This window comes from Sinocyclocheilus rhinocerous, unplaced genomic scaffold (assembly GCF_001515625.1).
Source record: "Sinocyclocheilus rhinocerous isolate Xijiao unplaced genomic scaffold, SAMN03320098_v1.1 scaffold282, whole genome shotgun sequence".
NCBI classification, from domain to species: Eukaryota; Metazoa; Chordata; class Actinopteri; order Cypriniformes; family Cyprinidae; genus Sinocyclocheilus; species Sinocyclocheilus rhinocerous.
This window is the reverse complement of record NW_015626046.1, coordinates 261,287-275,974: the sequence shown is the minus strand read 5'-3', so window position 1 is coordinate 275,974 and position 14,688 is coordinate 261,287. Positions and strand designations below refer to the sequence as shown.

Here is a 14,688-nt window from a genome sequence, read left to right as displayed (position 1 = left end):
TGCTGTTGTCTCTCAGTCTCTGTGTGCGGGGGACATCCCTCTCTCTCTCTCTCCGTCTCCACCACAGGTCTTCCTGTCTCACACATCACCCACAGCATTGATCAAACAAAGTTGCCATGGAGACGCAGCCTCGTGAAGCACCGGCTAGTAGGAAGGGATATTCCATTTAAGAGAAACTTCAAATATGATTTATCTCTTCTGTTCTTCCCTGTATCTCTCTTGCTGGCTCTTTCTCTGCGGCCACCAAAATGTATTAAGCCAAATGATGCACATGGTCATATAGCAGAGGCTGCATCTCCAACTTAAAGAAAGAATTGTGAAAAATATTGATTCAATGAGATTTATCCTTGCATTTTTCTATTGTCTATTCAAAAATCAAAACAGTCAGACAAGCATAGATATTTCGGCTACAAGCTGATGTTTTTATGGAACCTAAAAAGACTGGTTTAGGTAATTATCAAAATACATTAGAAAGAATAAGACTATACAATATTATTCATGTATTATTGGGTTATGTATTGGGTCATGTATCTAAAAAAAAAAAACAAGAAAGAAATAATTTTTTTTTTTTGCACCATTAGGATTCTTTTTTTCACATTGCGTCATGATTTTCATAATTAAGAAGGCAAATTCTGCTTGCTTAATTATGAAAATAAAATGATTACTTGCATATTATTTATATTTTTCCCCTTTCATTCGAGGTGAAATTACTACATTCATGACAGCTTTTGTGCAATTCAACATAATATTGAAAGTTATGTGAACAAGAGAGAGAGAGAATTATTTTATACATAAATATAAGAACAAGTCTACAACAAATCCAAGTCTCTCTCTCTGTAGCCCAAACAAAGACAGAACTAACATTACAGGCCCACACAACAACACACTCACTACACAAAAATGGGAACAATCACATACATTTGGAAGAAGAGTTTCCCGGCCACATACAAGGCATCTCTAAGGTCCTTATGGAGTCAGCCTGAAGCGGAAAGAACACGGTGTGACTGAATCCGCTCTGGTTTTGGCAGACAGCTCTGTCCGTTAGTAATAGGTCCACACAGGGAAGAAACGATTCCCTAAGGAAAGACTTTGGCTAGACCATAACTAACCATACCTGATGTCATTTTGGTGACATTATCCTTAGCCCTTTGCCCGATGTCTGCCATGAAAACACACAATTCAGAAAAACTTCACTTAAAACCCTTTTTCATAGCCTATCTATACACATTTTTCCCAGAACGTTCTTGCGACCCGGTAGCAATTCTTCCACGGCCCGGTAGTGGGTCGCGACCCGGTGGTTGGGGACCTCTGCTCTAAAGAACACATCATCTTCTAAATGCCTCAGTGTGACGTTTCTCTGAAATGCAATCGCTGCAATTCAGCAGAAGTTGGCGGCCACACCATGCCTCCACCAATCAAGCGCAGCACATGCTTTAAAGCCATATGAGAATGAGCAAACGCACAGGAACAAAGGGATGCTTGCACCGAACCCTTGGTGTGAGTGAAGTCTAGCGTGCTGATTTGCTGAGTGTGTATTTGTGCTGGCAGTGGAAGAGGCTTGTGCTGTAGATCCCTGGAGTAAAACGATGAGTTGCTTCCATGGCCTCAGTCTTTAAAACACACCATTCAGCCTCGTGCCCTGAGGTCCTTCAGATGTTTACGGTGAGGTGACGGACCACTGATACGCCTTTTGATGCTAGAGCTAGATCTTAGCAGGGGATTTGTGAATGTCTCTCAGAACCTGCCCACTTCTCTTAAGATTCGAGGGCCAAACAATGATGCAAATGACTCACTGTAAAAAATGATTGTGATTTTAACAGTAAAAGACTGTAAAAATGCTACAGTAAAAACCTGTTAACTGATTAACAGTAAGTTTCCATACTATATTACAGAATAATTAGAACAATCATTAACATAAATAAATAACAGAGTAGACTATCTATCCACATCTTTCCCAGAACGTTCTTGCGACCCGGTAGCAATTCTTCCACGGCCCGGTAGTGGGTCGCGACCCGGTGGTTGGGGACCTCTGCTCTAAAGAACACATCATCTTCTACATGCCTCAGTGTGACGTTTCTCTGAAATGCAATCGCTGCAATTCAGCAGAAGTTGGCGGCCACACCATGCCTCCACCAGTCAAGCGCAGCACATGCTTTAAAGCCATATGAGAATAATCAGTGCATTACAATGGTTCAAAACAGATATTAACACTTCAATATGTTGGTTTATTAACATTACATCAGTTAATGAAATATGGTATTTTATTGTGAACTTAAGTTAAGTCTGTAAAACCTAAAATGTTGCTACCATATTTTTTACGGTGAAGTTCTGGCAACCACACTGCCGGTATTTTACCATAAATGTCACAGAGTTTTTTTTACAGTGTAGATAAAATGCTCAAATTAATAGTTATCTGATATGGGGGTTTTCAGTGACAGATTCTGATGCCAATATCTAGAGATCTGGATATGCACAAGTTATAACGGTATTAAAAAATATTTTGAAAGAAATTGTTACAAGTATTGCAGGTATCAATGCAACCTTTGCAATTTCTAAACATAAAAAATACAATTTAATGAGACAAAATAAGATGTGCACAAACTGTTTACTTTAAAACAATATATAAATTACCATTTAAAATCATTTAAAAATCTTCATATGACCGCTAAAAGTCACCAAAAGTTTTATCAATAACTGACCTGTTTGAAAAGACAAAAAACACAAATAATTAAGCAACCATTGATATGTATAGGGGTAGAGTGGGGTAAAACGCCCCCCTGCTGTTTTTCCCAAAATAACCACTAGATAAACTCATGATAAATTTTTGTTGTAACTATGGACTACGTAGACAAGAGTGATGTAGAAGTAGTCACCATGAAGCTTACACTGGTGATGTACCGGAGAGAAAACGGATTTCACAGCAAGTGATCTAATTTTCAGCAGGGAGGAAAAAAAGTGTTTTAAAGCTTGTTGTTTTGTAGAACATCACAGTTATATATGATATGAGAATAGTAAGGCTTGTAGATAGGAAGTATGTGTGATTTAAGAAAACTATAATTATATTTTCAGAATGACAAATTTTTTTTTTAACTTAGTCTGTAGGGTAAAACGCCCCCAGGGGGCACGGCTTCATTACTCTGTCCTGAACATCAAAACCTTTGTTTTTCCATCAAATGTATTCTAACTAGTTGGTTGAATAAAAATATTTGGACTTTATTAAAAAAAATCCTCAGGTAGCTAGTTAGCATCAGCTAACAATATTTTTCAAATAGGCTGTTATAATTTTGTAATTTATAATTATTAATTATATTCTTTTCAATTTTAAGCTAAATCTGCCTGTACTCTGATTTTGCTGTAAATGTATAAAGCATATTGCTTTGTCAGACTGGGGGCATTTTACCCCACCTGGGGGGCAAAACGCCCCCTTGGTACAAATTTAATTTTTGTTAAAAATCAAATAACATGAAAACTCCGGACATTTTTCATACATGGTTTATAATTTCTGTCATTGTCACTAAAACTGATCATTCTATTCTGGACACATTTAAGTTTTGTTTCACGCGGGGGGGGGGGGATTACACAGTCCTTAAGGGGGGCGTTTTCCCCCCACTCTACCATACACATCTAGGCTATGTAAGCAACAGCCGAATTTCCCAACAACTGAAAGCAACCACTTAAAATATTAGTTATTATTATACAACCTTCGCAATTCAAAATGCACCCAACAGTGAAGAAATTTGTGTAATATTCGCATACTTAATTGCGACTGGACATCTTTCTTGCAATTATTAGCATACTGAACTCTGATTGGTCCTTTCTTACACAGCCGCCACTGAACAAGATGCGTGCTGCTGAGTGTCATGACAACGGCTGCGGCATTTCATTTACACAGAAGCAAAGCCACCTCGGAGCCGCTTCGCATACATATTTCTATCAATTCGTGCCTCGCAAGCACTGCTATTTCCTTCAGGATATGCAAATACAGTCACTCGTGATGTTTTACAAACTCACCCGATGGTGCTGAGCGCCTGTTCCAGGAGCTCCGTCTGCAGAATATTCTGCGGCGGCGTGAAAGCCCCATTAAAATGAGATAAAACCGAGCTACAGAACTGACGCAATGTCTCAAACTGCATTTTCCCTCTTCCTCTCCGTTATCCTGCGTATATTCCCTCTTTCCCTCAGACGAAACTCCTCCAGCGCTCCTCGCTCCGGACGCGCCGCATCTCCAGCGCAACATAAACACGATTCAACTTCCCGATGTATTCTGATCCCGGTGAAGAGTGCGTTTGGATGAGGAGAGCGGACCGACACCGGCTCCGCCGGTCATTATGTTTCGAACTTCAGAGAGAAAACGAACGCGCAGCGTTTCCTAAACGCACCGGAGATCCCTCGTGCCTTTATTTATCCACAGTAATCGCGATAAACATCCATGCAAACGCATGCAAGCGCGTCGCGTCCTCGCGGAGACGCTGATGTCAGGATTCTCTCTCCCATCTCTCAGCCATCCGCTCTCAGGAGCACCAGAGCAGCACTACACATCCTCCAGCAGCACTACAGCGCATGTGGCGTGGGGAGGAGGGGAGCTTTCTTTCTCCCACATCATTAAGGGTTTTCCGTGGAGAGAGATGCTCTGCACTAAAAGATAACTATTGTGTGTGTGCATACCTGAAGGAATAAGAGCGCTAGAGGAACAGAAAACGCTCTCGTGTGGAGTGCACTGCCCTGAGGACACAAGGAATAAGAGTGCTTTTTAACATGCATTCTGACCTAAAAAAAAAAAATGTTTCTATATTCTTTTAAAAGCGAAGCAGGGCCCTTTATGAGAGACATGTTAAAGCCATTAGCAGGATGATGCAACCTAAAATCAAGACTGCATAGTTCTATTCATTTGTGTTTACTGTACATGCATTTGGAAGTATATTATTGACTTTGGGTATAATATAATAAAATATAATATAATATAATATAATATACAACAATTATAATATACAACATTATATTTTAAAAGACAATTCATTTGTAAAATATAGTAAAATGTTTTTAGTAAAAAAAAAAAAAAACTTTAAAATGATAAAAGGATAAACTTACCGCAAAAAGTGAAAAGATAGATATAAAAGATAGAATCCATTTAGACAGACAGACAGACAGATAGAACAAATGATAGACAGAACAATAGAGAGATAGAATGATAGAACGATGAACAGACAGACAGAAAGATTAGATAGATAGATAGATAGATAGATAGATTTAGAACATTCGATAGATAGAACGATTGAACAACAGATAGAACGATAAAATGATCGAATGTTAGAACGATAGTACGATAGATTGAATGATAGATAGATAAACTGATAGAATGATAGAACAATTGATAGACAGATAGACAGAATGATAGATAGACAGAACGACAGAAAGTTAGATAGATATAGACAGACAGACAGACAGACAGAGTGAAAACTATCATTAAAGTATTTATAAAAATCTCTCAAAAAGAGATATAGATGCCCATGCCAAACCTCAAATGCACCAGTTGTTTAAAGATCAGCGTTTAAATCATTAAAATGTTGAATGGTCTATAGAGAGCAGGCAGGTGTGAGATCTGAATGCTGATATTGAATTCCTGCAGGTGCATCTTTCATTCTCTTAATAACTCTCTCAAGACAAAACCTCTTCATCACAACATCAGCTCCCACAGCGCTAAACCAAGAGCAAGAAACCTGATTACATCCTTCTTAAAGTGAAACTTGTGCTAACCTCTTGAACTATCGACACAATATGCATGTACACAATATACTGTATATTGCAGTACCCGCTGTGACAATAGAAGATCAGCTCTCAACCCTACAAATGACTCATGCATTTTGTATAATTTCAGCTCTAAAACAACCGCTGTTGTTTAACTTAGGTGTCACATTGCATCTAGCTACAATAAAAACACTAATGGATTTTATAGATGGAGAGGGAGGAGATACAAATGCACGAAAACCCGCGAAACCCAGGGAAACATAACGGCTGTAATTAAATCCGAATCCCAGTGTAATTATTATTGTTTCATCTAGCAGTTCCACCCGCACTTGCGCCGCGTCTGAGCGTTCTCTCCAGTGACACCTCCGAGACCAAGACAAATTAGGCTCTTCCCACATTATTTCAGGATATAAATAGGCTGTCAGCACTTTTTCAGGAGAGAAGAATCAGAGTTAATTTAAACATTCTTTAAGATTAATGGAAGTGCTTTTCAGTGATTTCCTGAGCTCTATTCCTGGACATCAAACTATTTAACACATTCTCTCAGCGAACAGTCAGGCCGTTCGTAACCACTTTGGCAGCAGTTAACCCAAAAACTCCCATGCCACAGAAGTAGGGCCTGAAATGATTAAAAATAGTCTATTTATAATTTTTCAACACTCAGAGAAGGTGCTTAACCGTCATAAAATGTTGATTGTCAACCTCGGGAGGTCAAATTAAATATTATATGACCTGTTTTATTTTCTATTCATTTTACATGAGCTTTGCAACCCTTTATGAGTTTTGCAGCTGTTTTCACTGTTTTTCTTTTTGTGATTCCTCTAGCAATAATAAAATTAAATAGACAAGATGAAGAATAACTTCAGTGAAAGACCATTTCTATGGAAGCTTGTTTCTGCCACTGAATAAAAAATAAAAAGTTAATTGCGATCTTAATCTCATTTTTTATCTCACAATTCTGACATTTTTATTCCAATTGCAAGTTTAAATCTTGCAGTTCTGTCTTTTTTTAAGTTTAAGAGTTTATATTGTAAGAAAATAGTCAGCCTTTTTTTCCTCAGAATTAGACTATAACTCACTATTGCGAGAAAAAGGTCAGAATTGTGAGAAAAAAAGTCAGAATTTTCTCACAGTTCCGACTTTATTTCTTACAATTACGAGTTTATGTTTTATAAAAGATACACCTATATACACTTTTTTTAAATTATTTTTTTATTCAGAGGCAGAGACAGGCTTCCATACATTTCTGCCTCAGAGCGCAAAAAAAAATAAATTTAAATAAAATAAATGAAAAAGTGAATTGCAATTGTATATTTCACATTTTACTATGTATGTGACATTATTTCTTATTTTAAACTCACAATCTTATTTATCTCACAATTTCCTTAATTTTTACTATGGGCTTCCATATAGAAAGAAAAAGTTTACTCTTTTCCATGCAACAAAATCATACAGTCATCACGTCTGTCAAGGCAATTAAAGTAGCACAAAACTATAGGCAATATGTGCGCTATATTCCTTGTCCTAGCAACATTTAAAGGAACAGTTCACCCAAAAATGAAAATCTGCCAAAAATTTACCCTCAGGCCAAACGAGATGCAGATGAGTTTGTTTCATCATCAGAACATATCTGAAAAAAATTTAGCACTATATCACTTGCTCACCAATGGATCCTCTGCAGTGAATGGGTGCCGTCAGAATGAGAGTCCAAATAGCTGATAAAAACTTCACAATAATCCACACCACTCCAGTCCATCAATTAACGTCTTGTTAAGTGAAAAGCTGTGTGTTTGTAAGAAACATTTTGCCAGTTTGTAACATCAAGTAGATGTTAGCAAATCATTTATGGAGGTAGAGGAATTAACAAAATTCCTCATTTGGCATAAACTCTGAAAGCAGCTGCTCACTTTCAAAAATACAGTACTTGTGTAAAGTCAGGACCAATATAGAACTATAACACTCTCTGTTATACAACACTGAACAAATCTGACACTGCCTCGCTACCATATGGCAGGCACATTTATAACATCTAACCTTTTGGGGGTAACACGTTAAGCCAGACAGAAAGTGCAAATGAGCATTTACAGTTTTCGTGACAGAACACGGCATATGAACCGATCCGAATGAAAAGAACAGCACTGCTGTTACAGTAGCTTTTTATATATATTTCACAGCAGAGAGGCGCTCATTTTGTTCTACGGGAAATGTCAGACTACATCCGTGAAAGCAGCTTAAAGCTCACCTGCTGTCCTGAGCCATTCACGGACATCTGCCAGGTAAAGAAGCCAGGGATGGGTAAAGAAACAAATGCATCGCACCAGATAAAATGGCCTCAAACTTTAGGGGTAGGAACCAATACCCAGAGTACACAAGTATGTTAGTACAAGCATTAGTGCAAGTTTAAATAGCTGATGGTAAAGAATACACACATGGAAAGCATTTCTAAAATGTAAAATTTTTTGGTTTTGAGCAAGTTTTGCAAAGGTGAAGGTTTTGATACCCAGTTAAAACACAAACTGATAAATTGGACACTACTGTTCAACAAGAATATGGAATTTAGCAAAGAATTTTTTTCATTTAGCAAGGAAACATTAAATTGATCAAAAGTAAAAACATTTATAAGGTAACAAAATAGTTCAATTTCAAATAAATATTATTCTTTTGAACTTTCTATTAATCAAAGAACACTCAAAAAAAAAACTTTCATGGTTTCCACAAAAGTATTAAAAGCAGCACAGCTCATTTCAACAATGATAATAATAAGAAATGTTTCTTGTGCAGCAAATTATTTAAATGATTTCTGAAGGATCATGTGACACTGGAGAATGGAGTAATGATGCAGACAATTAAGCTTTGCCATCAGAGAAATAAATACATTTTAACATATTTTAACACCGAAAACATTTTCAATTGTAATATTATTTCACAATATTACTGTTTTTACTGCATTTTATCAAATCAATGAACATAAGAGACTTTTTCAAAAACGTAAAAATTACTGTCCCCAAACATGCTGTCTTAAAAACAAGCATACCAAAAAATATCCATCATGTACACAGACCAACAATTAAGTGACGCCAGAACTCGTTCCAGTTTACTCATCTAAAATATGCAATTTTAATTTCAAGTGTTTGTCATTCAAATGTGCTCATGTCAATATAGCACACACTAACGGCAGGTGAGATGAGCCCCATCCCTGTGGCACATGGCCCAACTTTCCTCTCCTCCACAGGAATTCAGGAATGGAAAATCAAACCAACACACAGCGGTCGCCACGGATTCAAGGGAGCAGTCATCTGTTTCTACAGAGACATCTCTCCAGGACTGACCCCTAACCCCTGAGCAGTTAAGCTGATACGGACATCCCAGCAAAAGAGGGAGAGCATTTGATACCAGGGCTCAGAGAGACACTGCCACTGTGTGGTATACGACAGAATCACACTCACTGCTCACACGGCATTAACAACAAATTAGCAATGGTAAACAGCAGAAAAGCAGATGAAACCTGAACGAATGCATTGTGTGCTCCATCTGTTGTTATCCCAGCTTCAGTTTCACATAACCCAGGCTGAGGTCTAGGGCGCCCCCTGGGCTGCTGTAGAACCAGGCCCCTGACTTGGTGAGGATTTCTTGTTGTTTTCGGCACAGATTGCATACCCACATCACCTGACGGTGAGAGAACAAGAAGTTAGAATCAGAGAAGAACACAAGACAGAGATCAAATCCCCAAATGAGATGAATGAACACTTGCTGTTGTGGGAGAAGCGATTTGTAGAGTTAAATCAGTCATTTCTGTGTCAACTGTGAAGCCAGAGTGAATATTGGGATATTTGTCCTGAACCTCACACGCAGGTCCCACAACAAACAGGTTCAAGAAACTGTGATGCTGGTGCAGCTGACAAACAAAACTGCCAAAGTACATGTGAGAGGAAATGATGAATGCTCAACCAATGGCATGAGTTTGGGGGCTGGAGCTACCTGGTTTGTCTGACTAATAGAGCGCTGCAGGGATGACGTATTTTTGTAGGCCAAAGCCCGTAAACGAGTTATTTAAGCATGGCTTCACTGTCATGAAGTCAATGTTTTTTTTCTGAATGGGTTAAAGGCTTGAAATAAGGTCTGTGGTTAACACAAGCTCAAGATATTTTCACATTTTATTCTATGACATAAAAGACATCCTTGCAGTGTTGCCAAGTCTGTTTTCCAGAGGAATTGGGCAACTTTTATACATGTGAGAGGAAATGATGAATGCTCAACCAATGGCATGAGTTTGGGGGAGGAGCTACCTGGTTTGTCTGACTAATAGAGCGCTGCAGGGATGACGTATTTTTGTAGGCCAAAGCCCGTAAACAAGTTATTATTTAAGCACGGCTTCACTGTCATGAAGTCGATAAAGCTTTTACTTGTCTAGAAAAAGGCATGCTAACAAGTTCCTAAATGGGACTATAGAGGTAGTTGGGGACATTAAAGGTTATAACTGAATAAGATAGCTCATCTACTCACTAGTCCACTTTTACAGCCACAGTGTGTTTAGTAGCGTACTCTTTCAAACCACTCTAACTCAAACTTTAAGGGAAAATTATTTTAAATTAAAAAAAACTAAGAGAGTTGTCAGAAGCTCAATGGTGGTGAAGTTGAAGTGAAGGACATAAAAGACATCCTTGCAGTGTTGCCAAGTCTGTTTTCCAGAGGAATTGGGCAACTTTTATACTGTTGGTGAGGGTTGTTTTTTTAGTCTGCGGGTCGAAACAAAAACCCCCACCCCCAGAACAAGGTTTTGACCCCCTGAACGTGATTTTGGAGCGATTTTGATAGCCATTTTTCCCCAGAATGCGATTGGGCTAGTTTTGAATACCAATTAAGCTGGTTAAGCTGGCAACCCAAACCCCATGTTAGATATATTTAAAAGCTTTTACTTGTCTAGAAAAAGGCATGCTAACAAGTTCCTAAATGGGACTATAGAGGTAGTTGGGGACATTAAAGGTTATAACTGAATAAGATAGCTCATCTACTCACTAGTCCACTTTTACAGCCACAGTGTGTTTAGTAGCGTACTCTTTCAAACCACTCTAACTCAAACTTTAAGGGAAAATTATTTTAAATTTTAAAAAAAACTAAGAGAGTTGTCAGAAGCTTAATGGTGGTGAAGTTGAAGTGAAGCGACCGCAATGAAGACAATTTACATACATTTAGCTTTTTACTTCTGGCAAATGTATTTAGACTAAAAAGTATTTAGACAAAAGTTGTGTTAAATGATAGCAAAACATGTAAGAATCAAACTTTTGTTAGTCACAGAGCTTATTTTCTGTATTAATTCAAAAGCCAGTGGAAAAATCCTATTGGGTTTTTGTCGAGGGAACCAGGGTGATGCTAACTTCTGGTCTGGCCTACAAAAATACGTCATCCCTGCTGATGTGGAGCGGGGTGGAAATGAGGAAGGTGTTTAGAAACCTGTTTGGAAACAATTAGTAGTCATTTTTGCATCAAGCATCACTATTATTACTGTACTCAGGTCTTTACAACCTCTCAAATCTTCTGCTTCAGCAATCCTGAACATCTCCTATCAACGAGGGCACAGCCTGACCTTGTTATCTGCCCAGCAGAAATGCACTTAGCAGGCGGTTGGCATCCAAGCTGCCATCCAGTTTGCTGGTGGTAATTAAACATGATCTGAGTCTCACCCGCACACACAGGCTTTCATCCATCCCGCCTGAATACATAACGCCACATCGGCTCCCAGAAATGATGCATCTCACACAAAAAAATGAACTTGGAAATTCAAATTATTTACAATTTTCCAAAACTGTTCCTTGTGTAAAGCTATGGTATGGCTGGTAATATAACACAAATCATACTGTATGAACTACTGCAATGGTGCTTTTTTTGGAAGCTGACAGCCCCTGGTCAGCATTCATTCACTTTGATTCAATGGAAAGAGCAGCTCTTCAGAAGAAGGTGAGCATCACAATAAGTGAATAATGACAGAATTTTTCCTGTATTATCCAAACAAATGAGCTTACAGTTTATTCAAATCCAATAATGGTTAGGAAACTTGAAAAGTTGTATATGAGCTGCCCTATCATACAATAAAGTGAAAAGGTCACATCTTTCAAGTGGTTTTTGATAAGATCACAGTGAGCAATTGCACTGGGACCGGCTCTGAGACATTCCTGCAGATGGATGTGAGTGTTATTGTGATGAATGTTTGGTCAGTCAGCGATAGACAAATGAAAAGATGTGTGCAGTGAAAAATTGATAAAGTGTTGAGTGAGCTGTCATTGGTGTCAAATGGCAGGGGACCTTTCTGGGTGAATCTCATGAAGCCTGTCAAGAACATGTTCAGGTCATGTTTCACCCCCAAAAAAATAATAAATAACTAAGCAATTGCAGCTAATGCTGACGCAAAAAAAAAAATTGTATTACAGTATTTTTATTAATAAGAATCTAATGAAAACTACAATTAAGAATGACAAATTGTATAATAATAATAATAATAATAATAATGCATCATAACATCACTTCTAAGGACCTAAAACTAATTTAAGTGAGCTTTATATTGAACAAAGCCAATAATGCTCACAATGCTTATTTCTTCGAATGAACGAATGAATAAATAAATTCAATTATATTTTTAATCAATGCAAGATTTGCAAATAGGAAGACATACGATTTGATTAAGCATCTGACTACCTCTGCGAGGTACTGTATGTAAAACATAAATAACGTCAATATGAAACTTGCATATTACTGTATCAAACAGCATAACCGGAGAGGCTGTCCTGGGCAGCTGAATATTTTATAGATGTTTGATAAAAGTGAGGAGGTTCATGATGAGAGGAGTGTTATCATTCACCAGCTTAAATGCCGCCTGCAGGTGGAACATGAATATTTAATGCGCTTCTATATTTAGAGCCCAGCAGCTGGTAATAGACTAGATGCATATTCATAGGTTTTATTTTCTCTGAACTTAAAAAGGACCAATTAAACAAAGTGTTAATTATGCAGTGACAGAATCAAAAATAGACAGATCTCTAAGAGGAAGAGAGCATATGCAGCTCAGTCCTCTATGAATATGTCACTTTGTCGAAAACATCTTTATTATTAGCCAAATTATTGTGCAAATTAAAATTTTTAAATTCAAGCTGTTTACATTATGAGATCCATAAATATCAAGCTGCTATTAAAAGAGTGATAGTGAATCATTATGTTCTTATTTTCTAGATTTGTTCTTTTAATGACAAACAGGTTCCCAAATAACAATATGCAGCTTTTTCCATTGCCTGAATCTCAATAACACAGTAAAAGCATAATCATTGCTGCCATGCTTACCCATGTCGGCTGTGTATTGTTTGGTCCAAATGGATAAAACTGATGGTTCAATAACTGAAATCAAAACTCACGGACAGCTCTGCACGGTTTCATATGCCAAAGTCCTGCGTAACGGGTGACCTTTTAGAGTTGGGGATCAAATGCTCCTTCTGCTCTCAAGATTGTGCTTCAGTTCAGATCTTGCAGGAAAAAGCGAAAAAAATTAACCCTGAGATTGATCCAAGTTGTCAAAAAAAAAAAAAGCAGCAGAATAAAAGCAATTGCTCATGCAGGAAGATGATACAGAGCGATCGGAGCAGCACGTAATCATGTTTTTGCCACCGAGCATCACTAACACGGGTCTCATTACCGATGCATGTGAGTGCGCAAGCTCCACCGGGGCTGAGTCTGACTCATTACACATGCACAACGCTCACTAACTCTCTTCAAAGGATGCTGATTAAGACAGAAACACTAACTTCAACATCAAGATGTGTTAAATCACTGATGTGCATCAGATATTATGCTTGCAAAATCAATCACATTATATGAGTCAAGATCTTCTAAGGGGTAATAATGGAACAACAGCTTTAAAGTGATTTTTCTCTATTATTAACAATAGGATCTGTATTTTCATGGGTTAAAATAAAAGATTTTTGTCGTAAGAAACTTCATGCCTCAAAACCACTCCTTTTCTGGTTTTCAAAAGTCAACAAATGTGCGACAACTGAATGTAACATTTTTGACAAGCCAAACACGTAAGTCTTTCAAATTGCTTGCAAAATCAATCACATTATATGAGTCAAGATCTTCTAAGGGGTAATAATGGAACAACAGCTTTAAAGTGATTTTTCTCTATTATTAACAATAGGATCTGTATTTTCATGGGTTAAAATAAAAGATTTTTGTCGTAAGAAACTTCATACCTCAAAACATGCCTCCTTTTCTGGTTTTCAAAAGTCAACAAATGTGCGACAACTGAATGTAACATTTTTGACAAGCCAAACATGTAAGTCTTTCAATCCACATCATTCGTCTATCCATCTTGCGCATCTATGTCTGTCAAAAAATAGTATTTACGAGAAGCCTGCAGAGGTGCAGGGAGCACACGGATTTGCTGGAAAACCCACACTACTGGATGATTTGACTTTGTGTTTGCTTTCTGAGAAGGAAGAGAAAATGCAGCCTGAGCGGCTTCAACAAGCTGTCTGTCAGAGACCGTAACGTACCTAATACGTAATAATTTGCTCTTCGCTGAAATTGACAGGTGATTTTTATAAAATGTAGTTTGATCACTGTCAAAGTTGTTTAAAAGATTAAGGCAACTATCAAAGTTTGATAAAATGCTGTTTAATTAAAAAAATGTTTTAATGATTTGTTATATTAAATTAGGCCTTTGCAGATTTTAAAGGGATAGTTCACCCAAAAATTAAAATTGCCCCATGATTTACTCACCCTCAAGCCATGCTAGGTGTGTATCAGAGTTATATTAAAATTTTTAAAAATGTAAAAACCGTAATCTCTAGCTTCTGCTAACTCCGGTAACTCTGCGTAAGCTCCGGTGAGAGTATGCTAGTCTCACAAGAACCAAGTTTTGTTTACAGCAAAGAAAACCAGTCTCCTCTTGGCTTATAT

At 37.7% G+C, this 14,688-nt stretch overlaps 1 protein-coding gene across 1 annotated transcript in view; it reads right to left on the bottom strand.

The window, feature by feature from the left end:
* LOC107709709 (regulating synaptic membrane exocytosis protein 2-like) overlaps positions 1 to 14,688 on the bottom strand; it is a 171,978-nt gene that overhangs the window by 110,643 nt on the left and 46,647 nt on the right. Inside the window, exons 6-8 of the mRNA XM_016514305.1 lie at positions 9,309 to 9,411; positions 4,666 to 4,722; positions 4,012 to 4,144 (exon numbers count right to left, since the gene is read on the bottom strand). Of these exons, the coding sequence (XP_016369791.1) occupies positions 4,012 to 4,144; positions 4,666 to 4,722; positions 9,309 to 9,411 (293 nt within the window). The remainder of the gene's footprint in view (positions 1 to 4,011; positions 4,145 to 4,665; positions 4,723 to 9,308; positions 9,412 to 14,688) is intronic.